Source organism: Colius striatus, chromosome 8, assembly GCF_028858725.1.
Source record: "Colius striatus isolate bColStr4 chromosome 8, bColStr4.1.hap1, whole genome shotgun sequence".
Taxonomy (NCBI): Eukaryota; Metazoa; Chordata; class Aves; order Coliiformes; family Coliidae; genus Colius; species Colius striatus.
The window spans coordinates 23760774-23780079 of record NC_084766.1 but is presented as its reverse complement, the minus strand read 5'-3'; the positions used below and the strand labels follow the sequence as shown (position 1 = coordinate 23780079).

At 44.1% G+C, this 19306-nt stretch overlaps 1 protein-coding gene across 3 annotated transcripts in view; it reads right to left on the bottom strand.

Moving 5' to 3' along the window:
- Nucleotides 1-19306, bottom strand: part of ENTPD1 (ectonucleoside triphosphate diphosphohydrolase 1) — a 52605-nt gene that overhangs the window by 4757 nt on the left and 28542 nt on the right. For 2 of the 3 annotated variants that reach the window (XM_062001344.1, XM_062001343.1), the window contains exons 2-5: nt 3430-3563; nt 2915-3032; nt 1590-1740; nt 596-755 (exon numbers count right to left, since the gene is read on the bottom strand). In XM_062001344.1, the coding sequence (XP_061857328.1) occupies nt 596-755; nt 1590-1740; nt 2915-3032; nt 3430-3563 (563 nt within the window). Of the gene's footprint in view, nt 1-595; nt 756-1589; nt 1741-2914; nt 3033-3429; nt 3564-6554; nt 6599-19306 lie in introns of those variants that run through there. The other variant, XM_062001345.1, reaches the window with a different exon arrangement.

Below are 19306 nucleotides of genomic sequence, written 5' to 3'. Positions count from 1 at the left end.
CAGGCATGGAGAAGCCTTATTGAGAGAAAGAAAAAAAAATATAAAGAGCTATGAGAAGTGTAAGCACAGAACATAGGAAAGGCAGGAAGACCAGGCAGTGGGGCATGAGAGGAGAGCTGGAACAAGACAAAGGAAAGATGCGGGCTTGGAAAAGCAGAAGACAGATCATGTCTTAGTGTTTGCAAGAGGACTAAGAATATGAAATCTAAGACAATAGTTATGACAAAAGTCAATCAACTTACTGTTTAAACTCCCAGATGATTTATAAGGTCAATGCTAAAGAATCATTGTTAAAATTTGCAGGCACAGAAATATTTTAGATCGGGAAGTGAGGAGGATGATGTACTCAAGCAAAGTTATGGAAGATGTTGATGGTTTATTTCAGTGCTTTAAGCCTGCCTGCAGTGGTACATCCTGATACTTATTGGTGTCAGGATGTACTCATGGTAATCGCTGAGGCAAGATGTGCAGCTTCCTGATCTCTGATAAACAGCTTACAAGGGAACACGGTGCCTGCGACACCCTCCTGCAAAGCATGGTTTCCAAAGTGCTGCTAGCTGATGATTCAAATATGGACTTGCCATTGATACAGTACCTGCTTGAAATTGCCTAACAGGTAGTTAATGGTGATCCATCCATAGGCTCCTTCTTCCTGACCACTGATGATTCTGGCACCCTGGAAGTTGAAGGGAGCTGAGCGTAGCGTCTTCTCTACTGAGGACAAGACTCTGTCAGCTGCACTTTTGTTCTGCAAGCTGGATGAATGGAAGAAAGGATGGAGTGACTCTGTCTGACAGCTCTCTGCAGCCTATGGCCTTTACTCTGAGTGGGCAAGCTGCAACTCCTCATCAAGTGTTAATAATAACAGAACAATTATTCATATGGGTACATCCAGCTCTAACTGGCTAGATCCCCCTCTTGTCACACCTTGACAGCATAGCTGCCACCAGCACTGACACTTAAAGTCCCTGCAGCTGAGAGTGGTACCTGAAGCAGAGACCAGACCTTTCTTGTTCTCCTGAAGGATGTGCCCTGGTAAGGACTGCACACCATTAGAAGTGAAATCCATGCCCTCTGGTATCCCCAGGGAGATTTCCCAGGGAATATGTACATAAGATCAGCCCCCTGTCCCAGCCAGGCGAGAGTTCCGAGGCACTCCCGTGAAAAATCACAAAGTGGAATTAGAGGAGGATATTAGAAAGTTACCTCAGCTCTGAAGGTCTTGGGCTGAATCAAGGTATGAGTGGACTTGCAAAATGGGCTCAGAAATCCTGGGTCAGGCTTAATAATAAACTGGGGGGGATGTCTGAGCATTCCCTCAGCACCAGCTTGGGCACTGCTACCATCCTCGTGTCTCTGCATTCCATGTGGGTGCTGAAGATGACGGAAGGCTGGAGTGAGTGTAAAGGGGAGTGCTGGACAAGAAAGGAAAGAGCCCAGGGAGACTTAGGGATCAGACAGGCAGAAAAGGGTATCTGGGAAAAGTGTGAGCTGGTGGCATTTCCAAGGACATTGCCCCAGAGATCCCCACTGAGCATCCATGGCAGTCCCAGGCGCAGTGCTGCAGAAGGGGACAAGCCCTGAAGTACCTGAGAAGTCGCATGCCAGCAGTTGCTCCGAGGTAGACGGGTGTCTCTTGGTGCTGCTTTGAGGGAATCACCTCTTCTGCTTGTCGTAGGCACTGTGCCAGAGAGGGACCTGCCTTCTCTGTGGCATGGGAGTAACCTGAGATCCCAGGGCCTGCAAGAGACAAAGACGCTTTGTTGCTCAAACTCCAAGCAGGAGTGTTGCGATGAACAGTCATATTAAACCATATCACTATCACAGGCAGCAACATCAGATTCAGCCACACCATTTCTAAGAAGTTTTAGACACCCTATAGCACCTGATGCATATGAGGATGGCCATAGCACCCAGCATCTGCCACCCACTCTCCACAAAGCAGGCTATGAACCAGCAAAGAAGGCTGCAGTGAGACAGATCATTTGCTTAGTATATCCTGGACATCTGCAGACTCATCTCTGCTTCTGCCTGGGTGTACCCTGGATCTGTGTCTGAAAATCCCTGGCCCTTCATCATGCTGGATCCTCTGAGGGAAGATGCTGTCATTTGTTTGTGTATTGTATGCTACCTCTTTCATGCTAATCCAGAGAAAAATTCATTGTCCCTCCCTACCATGTGTTCCCTGGTGGAGTGCCCCAGGACCAGTGCCTGCATGGGAAGCAGCAAAGGCTGCTCTGTGTTTGCCCCAGGTTGCCTTATGCTCAGCATGATGCATGTGGCATAGTATGCTGCAGCACTGGACAGTGACTGCAGCCACCTGACAGCAGTATGGCTCTTCCCTGAGCCACAGACAGGCCAGAAAACACCTCAGGCAGGCTCTGACAACACCTCTCCTCCCCCCAGAGCACAACCATCCATGATGGTCTACTCTGTTCCTTGTCATGTGCCTTCTGGGATCTATTTGTGCCTTCCTAAACCATACAGTAGCTATACAGCCATTAAATAGGACAAAAAAATAACCTCTGACATGCATAAATTAAGCAACCTTGGCTGGCAAGCCAAGTGCCTAGCTTGCACAAAAGCCTTGAAAAAGAGCAAACCCTGCCCTCCCCTCTCACTGCCTGACATTCATTGTCACTTCAGCAAGGATGCATGTAGGTGTTTTATTTATTTAAGTCCACTCTTTAGTATTGTTCTTTCCAAAATACATCATAAAAACAAAGGAAAAAGTGGATCCAGCTTTCCTCCCAGAAGCTCAGTTCCTCATGGGAAGTGGTGAGATATACATTAGCTCACTGATGTGACAGTTTTCACTGTTGGCCTCTTTCTCCAGGTTTCTCCCCCCCTTCCCCTGCACTTTGATTGCATTATCTCTTCTTCATTCCATACCCCTTCCACAGCTCCTTTTTACCTTCGACTTTACACTCCTCCACCTGCTGCACCACCCCAGTGTCGTTCTCCTTCTCTGCTGGCCACTTGTACACGTACAGGTTAGTGTGAGACGACCCCGCATCCAGCACAATCCCATACTGTGGGCAAAACAGAGCCGTCACTGCACCTGAGGCATCGAACCAGACACAGTGTGTGCTGCTGTCCACACACAGGGGGGGACTGCACACCAATAGCCTCTCTGGCAACTGTGTCTTTACTCTTCTCAGTAGTAAAAACTTCTGTGCAAAGTTTCCAACAAAAGATTCAAGAGTAGAAAAGCAGCAAAATTGGGACTGATTACTTAGGAGAAAATCCCCTGTGAAGCTGTGTCTATTTTTGCCATGAAGCTGTAGAACAGGATGTTGAGGTGCATGGAGACAGAAAGAGAGGTTAGCCAGACCCAGCAAAGGCAGAAACATGTTCTGGAGCATTATGCACACCTAACCCCCCAGCATGGCTAGTTTGCCTGTAAGAGTCCCAGCTCATAATAAATACCTTTATATTCTTCGGAAGTGGCTTGTTTTGGGTCACCGCTACAGCAATTAAAGCAATTACAGCCAAAGTAGAGAGGAATCCCAGGATAAGTAGAATCTTTCTTGTCCAGGACATCTTTGGTTTGGTGCCTGTGACTAGAGTACAAAAAGAATGTTAGTATCCCATTAGCCCATCTGACCTCAAACCCCAAAAGGTCTTCTGGCACATTCCTACAGTCTCTTCCCACTATGAGGCATCTGCCTTTTCTCATCCCTGCTCCATGTCCTCATAGGGGATTTCTTGGAGGCAGAGCTCAGCACTGGTGTCCTGCAGATCTGCTCTCATGGGCTGTGCCATGTGTCCATGGGCTGCCCTGTGCCAGGTGGTGATGAATCACACAGAATCGTTTCAGTTGGAAAAGACCTTTAAGATCATAAAGTCCAACTGTTAACCTAGCACTGCCATGTCCACCACTAAACCATGTTCCTAAGTGCCACATCCACACGACTTTTAAATACCTCCAGGGAAGGAGGACTTCAAGATGCAGTTTATGGTTTGTCTGTCCTTGAGATACTTGCAGGTGACTGAGCAAAACTGTATAGCAAAAACATTTGTATGGGGCAAACACCAACTTGTGTTGCTCTGTGTTTGGCATGATGAAAGCTGAAAGAACAGACTACTGATATATAAACAGTGTAACCTTGTGAAACCCAAAGCTTTAGCACCTGGGGCATTTGGTCCTAATATACCTTGTGCTCCATTTTTTTACAAGGTTTATAGCAATTTACAACATCTTTATCACGGGTAATGCATTTAGGAAGTCTAACACTAGCATTTCAGTATGTGACAGTGAGTCCAAGTGATGCTGTCCTGCATCTTAGTGTTTGCTATATAGAAAATATAACCTGCACTTCACGGGGTATTTAAGAAATCTATGGAGATTTTTGATGTCACTTCTCACAAGACCAGCAAATTATGAATAGTCTGTACTTGCAGAATTGGTATATTATGGTTAAAAATCACACACTTGGTAAAATTGTACCAATCTGATTCTTTAACTGTTACTGATATATTTGGCCTAACAAATTAAGATTTCATGGTTAGCAGCAGAATTCTGTACAAAAAGCCACTTAGGACTGATGGAAATCTTTCACAACCAACATGGTATTTTTGCTTCCAGAACCAATATACGTATACCTGCATTTAACAGGGGCTGGCATGATGTTGTCTTTTATATTTTCTTGCTTTGGATTCTCCTTCATACATCTTCACAACTTAGGCTTGGCCAATTTTGGTATTGTTTAATAAAATACCATATTACAACATGAAGCTCTAGAATGAGTATCAGCAAAAGTATTTTCCAGGTTTATAATCTAGTTGTAAATTCAACACTCAAAACTAACAAATAGTCTTGGCACTCTAGGGGACATACCTGCTCCCACTACGATGTGAAATCCATTTCTACCCACACTGATGCTCCATACTCAAAAACACTGATTGTCTGCTCACACAGGTACTAATTTCTCTTCTCGTTATACACAAATACTCTAGGAGATGTTTAGGTGTATGTTATGGGTCATTCTGAGTGGCCCCACCTCTGTGCAGGCAACTGCATTAACTGTCTTCACACTAAGAAAGTAAGGTGACTGAAACTGCTCCATTCTCCAGCCCTCAGGTGATACTGGGTCAATGCTCCACATCCAGCCTGGCACCCCATGTCACACATGCAAATATGAAAAGCACTCAAATTATGAACAAGATCATCTTCTAACCTCTCTGTTTTCACACAAAAGGTGGTCCCAGGTGCCAGACCATAGAAAGTGTTACCCAATCTTACAAATGACTCGAAATCTTAGAGTTATTTTCAGAAGTTAGCCCAAGTGAAAAGAAGCAACACACCTCTGGAAATCTCTAACTGTCCCATCTACCTAGAGAAAACAGAACCTAAAAGTGCCAAGAGAACTTGTTTTGAAGATGTCCCTGCAGGCAGGTCCATTGGAAACCCAAGGCTGACCTGGAGCTCTGTGCTCTCCCTCAGCACACTCACAGGTAAATGTGCTGAGGCTAACTGTGAAATTTGGAAGCTTGTTATGCTTGCATTTTGTGAGTGCCTGTTGCAGGCACAGCATACTTGCCAATATCTCGAAGAATGCAGCTTAAAAAATAGCCTAGTGCACATACTAGACAGTAGGAAGTAAGAATGCATTTTATACAGCTTTATTCAAAAAGGCCCCAAGAACTCATAGCTTGAAGTGATTAGAAACAGCAGAAACTTCTTATTGGAGAGAATGCTTGGCTCAGGTTATGACAGCACTGAGCATGTCTGTTGAACAAAAATTATTAAACAGCAGAAAAATTAATAAAACCAGATGCTATAACATAAAATTAACTGCACAGTATCTATATACAGCTTGAAAAGCGAAACTGCTGCTGACGGTTGCACAGCACATCCATGTAATTATTGCTACCCTTGACACCTCTGAGATCTTGTCTAGAGACAGCTACTTTCTTGGGTGTTTACTGCCATAGGAATGAAGGATGGGTGACTTTATACCATTTCTACAATTTTCAGACTTTCTGTTGTGGTAGATGTTGTTTGTCTGCTGTATCTTTTCAGCAGCCACACTACAAAAGCATTACCATTAGCAGCAAAGCAGGAACGATTTTCTCACTGTAACAGACCAGCCCAATAAACAACTGTAGAAATCCCTTGTCTGTAGGCAGAGGCATAATGATAACTGACTGCATCCCACCTGCAACCTGAGATTAGTCATTTTTTTTTTCCCAAGGCACATTATTTCCTTAACCCTCAACATGACTTTGGTCTGGATTTTAGCTCAGTATCATGAGTACTTTTCAGTACTCCAGGGATTGTAGGTCTGTGATTTCATTGCTGTATCCCATACCACAGCATTCATCTATGTGAACTCTGTTACCATGCAGCATTTTATTGAAACATTTCATACAAGAAAAGGTACAAAATTATATGCATAATCCAGAAGGTAGACTAGCAAAGCAATAAGCTTCCCAAGTAGCACTCAGAGTGTACGACTTGAGTACTTGATTATTAAAAAAAAAAACCCCAAACCAAACCACAACAGTGCAAATCCAGATAAAGAATTCAATGCAATTAAACTAAAACTCACCTGCCATTTGCTCAGAAAGGTGAGGTATTTGAACAAGTTCCCTTTTCTGCACACTTAGTTACCTCCTTCTAATCAATGATGCTCTAAGGTATAATTGCAGATTTTGCATTTGCTAAAGACTCCTAGACTCCTTTTCCCTAGACTCCTTCAGCTTCTTTGCACCCCATGTTTCTGTCACTGAATGTTGTGCAAACACTCAGTCTTCACCAAGTGAGGCTGTGCTTGACCCTCTAGCACCTGACTACTAGTGGAAGAAAAGTTCTGGGGTCTGGCAGGATTCCTCAGCTAAAAACTAAGCAGGCATCATCTTCTGTCTCTGTGGCCTGCCAGAACCCAGAGACAGATCTCTCTCCCATACTGCCCACTGTAAGTGGTGATAAAAACAACATGGAACACCATAAGTAGGCATAAAAGTAATGTTGCTTTTCTTCTTCCCCACCCCAAAGCTCAGAGCTGGCTGGTGCTGCAGCCCTGCCTGGCTGCACAGGCATAAAGCACTCTCCAGATGTTGGAGCACAGCCCAGTTGCTCAGGCATCTCTGTTTCTAATTTTGGTCTCTTTGTTTTTTTAGTATGGGCTGCCACTTGTTCCATCCGCTGATTGGTGCAGGTCCCAGAACATAAACAGATCTAATATTCTTTCTGTCTCTGAGTTAGCTATCAACCGAGAACAACGTTGGCAGCCACTCCAGCTAACAGCAGTTGTGCTGCAGAAACCCTGTTACTCTCAGGTTATTCAACCCAGGAAGGATAGCACCAGTGTGGGAGGCAGCTTTGTGTGAAGCAGCATCATCCCTAGTGTCTTCCAGAGTCTCAAGACAAATAGGAAACCACTCCCCCAGCTGACATCATGCTAAGTCACTGGCAGCTCTGCACTCCAGATGTCACTCACAGACAAGGCTGCCCACCTCCCAACTCCTTTCTCATCAAACAAGACTTAGCAACTAATGTTACAAGGAATCAGGCAAACAGCTGCTTTTAGAGATGCAATAAAGAGAGGCTAAAGCTGTTTTAAGGACTGGAATTAGGATTGTCAAGCAGAAAAGGAGAGATGCTGTGTGTAGTCTAAAGTTATTCTCAATTCACTGTGACCCATCATTTCTAATAAATACAAATACTGCTATAAGCTCTGGCTTAGCACACCAGCAGTGGCAGGGCAGTGTACGAAGCTGAAAAGTCATTTACTTAATGTAAAAGTTGCTTAGTAACAATTAAAACATCAGTGTATTATCAACATTATTCTCACTCTAAATCCAAAACACAGCACTGTACCAGCTACTTGGAAGAAAACTTAACTTTATTCCAGCCAAAGTCAGGACAGAGACCACCACTCTCTCACTGCACAAGTGCCACACTGACAGAGACAGTTCCCATCATCATCTTTATGCTCTCAGCACATCTCTGTATCATCAGAAACATTCTCATTTTCAGCCTTATTTGTTGCCAGTCTATTCACTCTGCCTTTGTTCCACCTGTCACAAATCTTCTGCAACTCTCAGTCCTCCTGGAATTTTTTCTCTTAACTAACTTATAAGCAACCATCCTTTCTGTATTTTTGTCTTTGCAGCCTTCAACATCTACCTGAACAGTCCAGCAACCTTTCCCTGCAAAGTAATAATTTGCTTTTATTTTTGTTAAGCATTCTGACCAGAGCTGCAATGAGACTAGCCTGGCACAGTGGTGAATCTGTTACACCAGTAGATGATACAGTTCCAGCCTAAATGAATTGAGGCTGGGACCTGTACTACCTCAGACACGTGATCATCTACCACTGTGGCCAGTGCTAGGTCAACCCAGCACTTCTCCTGTGCCATCCCAGCAAATGCACATTTGATCACATTTAACTAAATTAGCCCTGCTTCATGCTGTAAGCCAAAGGAGTTCCAAGACACAACTGCCTGCTGCCCACAACACAAAGAATAAGAGAGTGTCTCACAAATCTTGCCCATTAGCTGGCAGCAACCTCTCTGCTCATCACTCACATTGCTGCTGCAGTCTATTGGGAGTCTCTCCAAATGACTGGTTTGCTAAGCACACGTTCAGTCTTTGGGGGAGAGCTGCTGGATGCTCATACAATCACGTAGCCCAGCAAATGGGAATATAGTCTGCAGAGATCCCGAACATAAACATTTCAGAGAGACACAGCCCAGCGTTGAGAAGCCACTGAATTATGACCCATCACAAAGGGACACGGGCATACTCAAAGGCTCAGAAATTGGGAACGGTATGGACTGAAATCGGTCACATGCTATTATATTTTTAAAGCATGGAGCAACAACTTGCCTGCTTGCTAGCTGAAAGAGCACAGGAGCCCATGGCTGAAGGGTGCCCGAGTCCCTCAGCAGCCTGAATGCATCCAGCACCTGTGACCAGCTCTGTGGTACAGAGTGAGCAGCCTGGGCAGAAGGAACATCTGTCAGGGCAGGTGCTTGCAGACGAACATTATCCAGGTCAGCAGAGAGGCCAGCAGCAGACAGGGACTCTGGCAATGTAGTCTGTGCACGTTTACTAACTGCAGGAATTCATGCCTATGAAGTTCTGCCAACAGTGATGGCAGGGAAAGGGAATGGGAGCAGCCAGTGCTGCTGTTCTTCAAAGTGGAAAGGTGGGGGATGCACATTATCCTGCTAAGGGAAAATGAGATTTTGGTAGTCATGAAGTTTTATCAGGCTGAATAGCACATTTGTTCAGGTTGCTGAACTCATATCAGGTTGAAGCAGAGTACCTAAAAGGCACTCCAAACATCCACCACAACCAAACATCTGAGTCCACAAACACTCAGAAGAGCCACCCTGCTTATTTATCAACCCTTTTCTGAAATTTTCTCTGTCCCCATCTGACTAGTTACTCATTCTTTGTCTGCCTTTTTCATTTAAACATGCTCTTGTCCAAGTTACAGGGGAAAACTTTGCTGCAAAGTAATGTAAACCATCTGTTTCAGGACAGTAAATTGGAAAAATCTTTCCTTAGGCTGGTGAGAGGCTCAGGTTTGTCTTAGAATATACATACAAGTGAATATACAGTAAGTGAATTGCTTTGGTTTAAGGGTTCTTATTTCAAGACATCAGGGCAAGACACTGAAATGAATTAGAAATCAAGCTCCAGATCAGGACTTTACATCACTTTTTACAATTGTTTCATGGAACACTGTGGGAGGCTCTGCTCCAAGTTTTAATTACCTGCATGGCAAAGCTCATGGCCTAAATCTGGTGTGATCTCTGGCCCTCCCTAGAGTACTACACACAATTATAAACACACATTTATGCATTATGTTTTTTCCAGTTTAACTACTTCTAAGTGCTGAAGTACAAAGACTGAAATGTCAGCAAAACTGACAATCCAAACAATGTCATATGGTTTTCTTCGGATGCTGTCTTTCAGAGACATTTGATACTTTGAAATCACCCAGCCCTGCGTGTTTCAAACCCCAGCAGACTCCCACAGATCTAGGCTATGCAGCCGGTCAGAGTGTTTGACATATAGGACTGGGATTCAAAACAAATTTGATAAATAGGGGAGAGTTTGGGGAAACCATCTAACTCACTTGAGTAAGGACAAGAACAAATGTGACATTTATAAAACAGCCGTTGCCCAAAGACAGTGTGGTGAACAGTTAAGCAGCACTTCCAGAGAAAGCATTCTTGCAGCTATGGCAGTTTTCAGTAATCTTTCCCTCCCCCTGGAACTGGTAAAGCTTCCTATGAAGTTCTATGCCTAATTTTGGACACTGCTTTTCAGAAAAGATGTAGATCACTTTGATAAATTCCAGAAGATAATGAGAAGAAAGATCAGAAGTCTAAAAAACTATGACAAAAGACTGAAGGAGTTGGGTTCTTTAGGTCAGGAAGCTGTCTTTAGAGAAATGAAATCTCTATCTGCCAGTCTGTTATAGCTCATCCTGCCTCAGAGCAGGAGTGGCTTTCACTCCTTGCACAGTGACTTTCTCCCAGCTCTGTTTCCTGGGTTCAGAACACAGGAAATAAGCAAAAAGAAGGTGATGCATGCACACGCCTTGCTGTTTGCAGAGACCAATGCAATGTGTACGCTCTCCATGTGGGGTACAGATGCATTTGAATAAATCTGTTCCCTCCTTCACTCAACAAAGCTCCCTCCTCTCCCATATGAGGGCATCATAACCCCTCTTCCTGACAGTATACATCATCCCCACCAAACCTTTCCTGATGTCTGCTTATCAAGTGGTCCCTCAATAGGAAAACATTCTTCTGGCTTACATCCTAGCAGTCAGACTGAAATGCTCAATATTCTCAAATACAACCAACTAAAGGCAGGATATTGCTGACACAAGGACCTTCAGACAGTTAATTTTCACATTTACATGATGTTTACTGGGCTTCTAAGCCTGTATCCTATTTGTACTCATTTCTTTGATTTACACATCAAAGAGGTTTTCAAATCAGAAAAAAAGAGAACTGTTATTGGTTACATCAGTATCCTACCAGGCAACTTCTGGTATTAATTTGCTACCCATCCAAAGCTGTATTTTAACTGGAGAAGATTTATTGTCATTATCCACGAAGCTCAAAGTCTCATCAGAAAACATCCAGTGAAGCCAAGACTGATTCCCCTCCACTCTCTAGCTTATCACCTAAGTTATTGCTTGAATATACTTGGATATCACATGATGGGAAGATACTGGTTCTTCTTTCATAGAAAAGAGAAGCATCAAGCACTGATACGTTTTCCTTTTTGCTGCTGTTGCTAGTAAGTGGCTGTAATTTTTCCCTTATGGATCTTTTGACCATTTTCTACACTTTCTAAGTTTAAATTTGCATTAATTGTGGCTTCCTGTCCCCCCACTCCCCCAAAATATGCATCTTTTAGAGATGTTACTATTTTTCAAATTAGCATATCTTTCAACTGTTGGATTAAGGCTTTTGGGGAAAAGAATAAGAAGTGAATAGGCTGCTTCTGACTAGTATTCCTATTTGGCTACTTTAAATACTCTGCTGATTCAGCTCAAGCATTTGTAAATTTGGGAAATCACTTATTTTAAGAGTTATTAGATGTTATTTGTTGACAAAGAATAAGTGTATATTATTTGTAATAAGTGTAATTGTTTGTATAATAATTCATAACTCTCAAGCAATGTTTCTTTACCAAGATTGGGGCCAATGTATACTGCCTTTGTGCTGGAAATAATGCATTGGAAACTATGAGATTGTCACTCTCGGTTTTGAGGAATTATCCTTTTGTTCACTAAAATATACCATCATACCAGCTCTTCTTAACCCTGTAGAAACAGTCACGTCTTTCTCTGTCTCCAGCATCCTAGCTGATAATGGGCATTAATCTTCATCTGTGGTGTTCCCTTGTTCCCAGTTCAGCCTGTTGTATTGTGTACAACTATTTAACTGTTGTTGTCTTTAAAGACAGCAGGGCCACTGCTTTAGTAGGAAGGTCATTGATGCATAAGTTTCATCACCAACATAGTACAGCCCACCCTTTCCTGTGCCCCATCAGCCACCCAAACACCCAGGGGGATGTAGAATGTGTCATGACAAAAGAGGAAATAGCTTCCAGAACAACTTCCTCCCCCTTCAATACCCACCTTAGGTCAGCAAGTTCAGAAACTTCTTGGAAAACACAAAGTTCTGAGCACTGTAAATATTGCTACCCCCAACAGGAGGGTCGGGCAGGGGAGCAACTGCAGAGAAAATACATCCAAAACTCTTGCCACCCGCAGCATGCTGGGCATCCTCTGCTTGTAGCTGTGTCAAAATATGCCTTCTCACTAGCCTCTGGTTTCCCCGTATGCCCTCTCCACTGCCAGCCTCTCCTGCCTCCAAGGGGCTGAGGCCACCAAGCCTCTTGCTGTGTCTCAAGGATGTTTTTCTCTGCATCGCAGATTCCTGGGATTGCCTTGTGCATTGAGCAATAGCACTGCTTTCAGTGGCCCACGTCCCCAGCTTCCAAGAAACAACACATCTGCTCAAAGTGCTGCATGTGAGCAAACATAGCAGCTGCCTGCACTGCTGCAGCTGATCGGGGCCTGAGCCTCCCAAATACTTCTGTACAACAAACCAACCAGCTTTTCTCCTCAAGTTTCACTTCCCGCTGAGGACTGAAAAAAACCATTGGAGACCAACTGCAGAAGCACGAACACTGTTCCAGGCTGGTGCAGCATCAGCAGAGCCACTGGCAAAGCCCCTGGTGATGAGGCCACATATGAGTGGGGACAGAGGATGTCCATTTCCCGGCAGCCTCATCTGTAAGTGCTTATGCTGGGGACCAGTGCAGTGCTTATCTGTGCCTGGGATTTTGCCTACACTGGGAATTTGCTACCCCTTGCGAGTGTGATTTCCCACACCGGTGTTTGCTCTATTAGCTGAACATATCTCAGGCCTGAAAGACACCCAGTGAGGTTTTCCTTCTTTAGCATGCATAGTACTCATTTGCAGCAGAGAAAACTCTCAGGACCTTCCCTTTGCAACTAATTCCAGCAGATAAAGTGAAAGGTGCCTTGCTATCCAGGCAGGGCAGCAGCCCTGCTGCCTCCTTTCAGTAAGACAAGATTAAGACCCCATGCATAAAAAAGACAGTATTCTAGTTAAACACTTTCAGATCTGCCCCCGTACCTCTAGCTGTCAGCACTGGTGTATCTCTCTTCCTCACTGCAGAGCAGGAGAGGGAACAGCTGGGATAGTTTCTGTCTCCTGCTGAGGAGTGTGTCCACTGTCTATGCTTTGCAGAAAAAAAATACACTGATTTCTCAGAGGTCAGCTTTAATAACTAGGATTCCCACAAACCATGAGGAGAATTCAGCTCATGATATTTGGCATGAATATCACGCTCTGTTCCTCATGCTGCTACAATTTCCATTCAAATAGCAGGAAATAAATTACCCTGTGGTATTTTTTCGGGACAGTCAAAAGGAAGGAACATGGGACCAAAGCCTGCTACAGGGCACAGGCCTTGACAAAGTTCCTGAGTATAAGAGAAGAAATACTTCTTGGAAGTTACAAAGGTAATAAGTTAAATACCAATCTAAATTTTCATGGTCAGAAGAGCACCTTACAAGGGCTGGAACCTCATGCAGACATGGAACAAAACAGCAAATGAGTTTTGCTGGATAAATGGGCTGGCACAGGATGTTATTAATCTCTAAAGTTCAGATTACTTATTACCGGGACATTCAGTGAATCCCAGGGAGAATTAGGCTCAGGAAACCGTTTTATAATCAAATTGTACTTTGGCCTTTAATTCGTTTGTCTTCATTACTCCCCTACATCCCCCACCCCCAAAAGTCCTTGCCTCAAACAGTTCAAAATACAAACATGAAATATTCTGGACAAAGCAGCGCAGGCAAAGAGTAGTAACAAGGACAAGGGACAGTCACAGTGACATATCTTTCTGACACATGCCCAAGCTGCCCCGTCTGTGCGCATTACACACAAAGGGCTGCAGTGGAGGCATTAAATCCCCATCACCTCTATCTGACTTAGCAGTCCCAGGCATCTGCAGAGACCACACCCAGGACTGGGCTCAGCAAACAGGCATTACAGCTCTGACTTCTCACCCTGTCTTCCCCGGAGTGAACAAGAGCACAAGCTCCTCCCTGTTCCCAGCAAAGAGGTGCAAGCAGGAAAGTCCCGAGCTCTTTTGTAACACTTGCTTCCAGCTTTCTGCTCTGTGCTCCAGCCTGTGTGTCCAAAGATGCTTACCAGGACAGGGAAATCAACACTCTCCACCATCAAAAGCCAACAAAAGGGAGGTTACTTCAGCTGAAGAAGCGACAAGCTTGTGAAATGGCCACTCCAGCCAAAAGGGACAAATTCATAGCATGGGAAAGAGCCGCTGGCCTACTCTGGTAGTATGAACACAGCTCCTCTGCAGCAGGAAAGGTCGGCAAACCTGGGCCCATGCAAACAGCAGCAGCAGGTCTGCTGCTTCCATGCCAGAGCTATGTTTCCAGCCTCTCTGAGTGTCCTCCCTCTGGCTCAAGGAGGTCTCAAGCTCAAGCCAGAGCCCACCTTCCAGCTGCAGGATCCCCAGCAACTTCAGATGAGAACAAGCTTCTTTCCTCTTGTCTCCTACAGGAGCAGGGGCATAGAAAAGGTTATTTATTAACAGCTCTGGGACAAAGGAGCAAGAAAGAAAACAAACGCATTTATAAATCAACTAAAGAGAAAACTTGTGACTCTAATGGTCTGCTTTGAAATTCCTTAAGTGGGGCCTGGAACAGCCCTAGCATCACTTCTTGTGATGCTGAATCAGCAGAACAGCCCCACTTACACGATAAATAGTCTGATAAGGGCAGAATAGCCCTGAAGAAGAAAGCACTAACTTGTGCTGTGCCAGATTTTTCTTGGCTTCTGTTATGATTTGGGAAGACTGATAGCGGTTGGTCAGCTTTCTCACCACTAAATACCAAGTGGTGACTCACATTAACGTCTACCTCTGCAATCCAGGACACATGCTTTCCTCTGGGACAAGGTAGAAACAGGATAAAGAACAAAAACTTGTGTGAGGACTGTCTCCAACAATACCAGTCAGTTCTAGCTGAGCTCTCAGATAGGACCATACCAATCCTGAACACTTTGCCAGACTTTTTCCTTTGATAACATTTCTCACGGGGGGAAGGAGAACAAAAATAACAAAACACTGTTCTGTTTAACTGTTACCCATAGCAGAGAGAAAAGCTGAGCTAAAGTTTCCAACAATTATCAGTACAAAATCCTAAAATAGACATGCAATGCACCATTTTTTAATTTAAAACTGGCTGGGATAGGAGTTCTATCGTGTGGCTTGAAAGCTGTGTAAAAGTACAAGGTAACATCAAGATGACAAGACATTTTAGAGCAACAGCATTAAAATGCTCAGTATAGCACTGATATGGATAAAGGATCTAAAGATTCAAGCAGAAGTGGCAAATTGCACTGTAATTCATATGGAGGAACTACACATCCAGGGAGGATACATAAATAATGTCCAAGGTATCTATGGAAACCAACATCCTACACAGGAAACAATAAAACTTGGAAAAAGATAAACATGAGAAAAATAACTCAAACTTCAGATGTCATAAGGACAGTAATGCTAATTGAAAGCAGCATTTGATCCCAAAGATACAACTTCAAACAGATGTGAAGGATGGAAAGAAGGGCTAGCAGCCTGAAGGAGAAATGGGAGCTGTATGGTAACTCAGTAAAGAGAAACCTGTGGGCCTGTCTCAGAGCAAATGTGGAAGCCCTGCTTTAAAATCCACATGTAAACTGTCTGGCCTCTCACACCACTCTTGTTCAGATGACTCTCAGTAGTGGGTCTCCTCCTGACCACGATCTGCTCACTCTTTACACAGACACACGGGAAGTCAGCTTTGGGTGGGAATGGTGAAGGCAAGAGGCTGGTGAATAGTTTCAGCCTCGTACTTTCCATCACTGAAAGCATCCAACAACTTTCCTTGCCCCCCTGCTTTGCTTTATCTGGCATTTGTGCCCAACAATTTTCATCCCTCAGGCTTCTCACAGCTCAGTTTGGGCCTGGCTACATTTTTCTACCACTGATCACACCAAAAGAAAACTTCTTAAACTCTACTGAGCTTACCAGTTATAAATAAAGGTTTCACATCTTTTCCTCATTTAAGAATACAGCAGTTTTTAACATAGCTATGATATAGGAAATTAATGTAGCAACAGTGCAAGACCTTATGGAATAGGAAAACAATGTGTGTTTCAAAAATCATTTTAGTCATGGTCATTTCCTCACCCACTCTCACCTCCCCATACTCACAGGCACCAAGATCATCTAGGTGCTCCAGCAGGATCCTGTATGAGATAGGACCAAGGGTGCCAGATGCCAAGTTCTCACTGCATCTCTTGGGTTCCTCTTCAGTACCAAGCTACAGATTTTTGAGCAGGTCTTTTGCCATTTTCAGGAAGTAACAGTGTGATTCTTTTGCCTTGAAATCTCTCTTAGCTCATCCCTGGAGAGCTCTAAGACAGGTGGCTGCTCAGTGCCTTTTCTTTCCCCCACATTTTGGGTACCTTGGCTCCCATGGTCTGCCTTTCTGCTGGGAGAGGAGGAAGAGGACTTGAACACAGGATGTGCTGTGACCTTGCTGTTATCCTTTTGTTACTGAAGCACAGTTTTCTCCCCAGGGAGTCATCTGCACTGGGGCTTTATCAGCACCCATGCCTTCTGCTGACGAGCCATCCATGTGAGGTTTATCAGGTGCAGGCTGCTGGGCTTGTCACAAATACCACATTTGTCAGCAATTACCCAGTTTTACTGCAGTCCAGCACATCCTTGGTTATCAATACAGACCATTATTTTAACCCTTGCTCTGTTGCTTCTTCTAGCCATCTCTCTCTCACACACACACCGCCCCCCATATGCACTTCCATTGGTGTTTCCTTCAGGCCAGTTTTGTATTTCTGCTTCTTCAGCTGCACACTTGTACTGTGTGCTGTATGCTGGGGCTTTTACTTCATAGGCCATCATTGTGGCTGTCCAAAGGTCTCCTTGGCTTGGTTAAGTTATGGGGGATCCTAATAACAGCAAAGGATGCCGATTTTGGGGCTTGTCTGAGACCTGCTCCTGCGTGCAGCTCATGCAGTGAGGTCTCCTGCACAGAGCTCGCAGCACAGCACACACGAGCGCAGCACCAGCTGTGGTTTTTTGGAGGTAAGAGGATGCTGAAATCCATGAACGGAATAATGCAGACTATCCCTGGCTGTCACTATCAGACTCACCACGAGGGTTTTTAAACAGTTTACACCCAAGACCTCACTGACAAAGCTGGAGCTGTTTTCAGCCTGTCACATGTCAAGCAGCTCCAGTGACAGCTGGAATGAGACCATTGTCAGTAACGTAGTGCAGACCTGGTGGTATTCCTGTATTTCTGGGAATACCCAGGAATACACAGGGCAAGGCTGGCATTAACCTCAGCTTCCCCCATAAAGCTCCTGGTGAGGCAGGATAGCTGCAATTATCCCATAGCTGAACCACAAGACTTACAAGGAGGCTTTTGTGTGCACACATTTTCTCATGCTCATATTACAGCCTTATGAGTCCAGCCTCTTCTCAGCACATAGACACTAAGCAAGAGTAGGACTATGTCATTTCTGCCCCACTATTCCCAGGCTCTCCTTGAGTCTGTGGCTTTCCCAGCTGACTCCAGGTCTCAGCAGTGCTGTTTGCCCAGAACATATGGGGAACTAATACCAAACAGGTACTGCTGGACCAAACCATCATACTTTTCTGTCTGTTGAAACTCAGCCTTTCTGTAATAACAAATTGCAACATTTGAATTTGTCAGTGCTTTCCATCCATATATTGCCAAGCAGTTTGCAGAGGTCAGCACTATTAACCCCATTTCCCTAAATGATGAAAAAGCACAAGAGAGCAGCAAAACCCAGCCTGATGCTGTCAGCTGGACCACCTCATCCACTTGCCTCAGAAGCTCTCACAAACCAGGGCTCACAGCGTGCTCCTTCCCACAGACAGGCAGAGTTCCCAGGGTTCAGGGGAAGATGCAGCACACTTTGGCTGTTTCTACTCTTAAATTCATCTTCTGTCATTTTGATAAATTCTCTCGTGTTCTGCAAGACTAGTAAGAACTTGGAGATTAGTGGTCTAGTAAAGTAAACATACAACTCATAATATAAGACCTTTGTAGTTCCACTACAACTCTAAAAACATGGGAAAAGGAAAATTTAACTTAGGAGAAACATGCTGGAAAAGAGAAACTCAGGCAGCAGAGCCCTGTAGCAGGAAATGCATTCCCCGTGTTTGACTTTGGAGGCAGAGGTAGTAGAAAACAGTAGAGTTAAAAGTTGTTTACTACTTTATCAAGGCATTAGGGACTACCTAACAGAAGTCCTGCTGTGTTATAACCTGTATGAAATGGTAGTATACATAACGAGTAACCACTACACCACACCAAAGGTTCCTGAGATGTGGTTTGCAATATGCTACAGTGTAAACTTATAGTTAGTCTCCTGAGAAGTAAATTGGTAGAAGAGGCTCTCCAAGATCCCTGTGTACAGAACGGCATCTATTCCCAGCAAGGCTTGTAGGATACAGTCAGCATTCTCACAGATACCAAATGGCCACAACAGTAGAAGGTCCTTAAATTGGAAGAGAAATTACTAGCCTCTGGAGCTGAGATATGCTTTGTAGTCTAAAAAGCAACTGTAAAATTACTGTCTTTAACAAACAGTTAATAGCATGGAGTCAACTTCTGTTGTAAAACACTGTTTTTAAGATGAAGTACACAGGCTTAGCGTCACAGTTGTCTTAACTCCTCTGCTCTGCCACAAAAATGCACTATCCTACCTCTGTGTTTTGCCATAGTTCTACCTTGCACTTGTACAAGAGTAGGTGCCTTTTCTAATTTTTTCATTTCTTTTTTTTTTAATCTCAGTCTGCTCTTCAGATAGATTAATTTCTCTGGTCAGGCTGATAGGGTCCAGAGCACAATGGGGGAAAGCATCAGTAGCTTGACTGGCCTTTTCATTAGGCGGGGTAGGCACAGCTCAACTTTTCATGTGTCAAAACCGCTTGCTAAATTAATCTTTAAACTTGCAACTGATTCATTACATGATAAGGTCCTAATTCTCTCTGACAGAAGAAACCCTAAACACCACTGCTGGAACGTTCTTTCCTTCTTCTCTTCATGGTTTTCATGCTTTTTGTCACAACAGTATTTCTAAGTCTTGTAAACAAGAACCTGACCACTAGCTTTACCAGAATAAATATCTTTTCAGCTTCAGCTAGTTTCACATTTCCTGC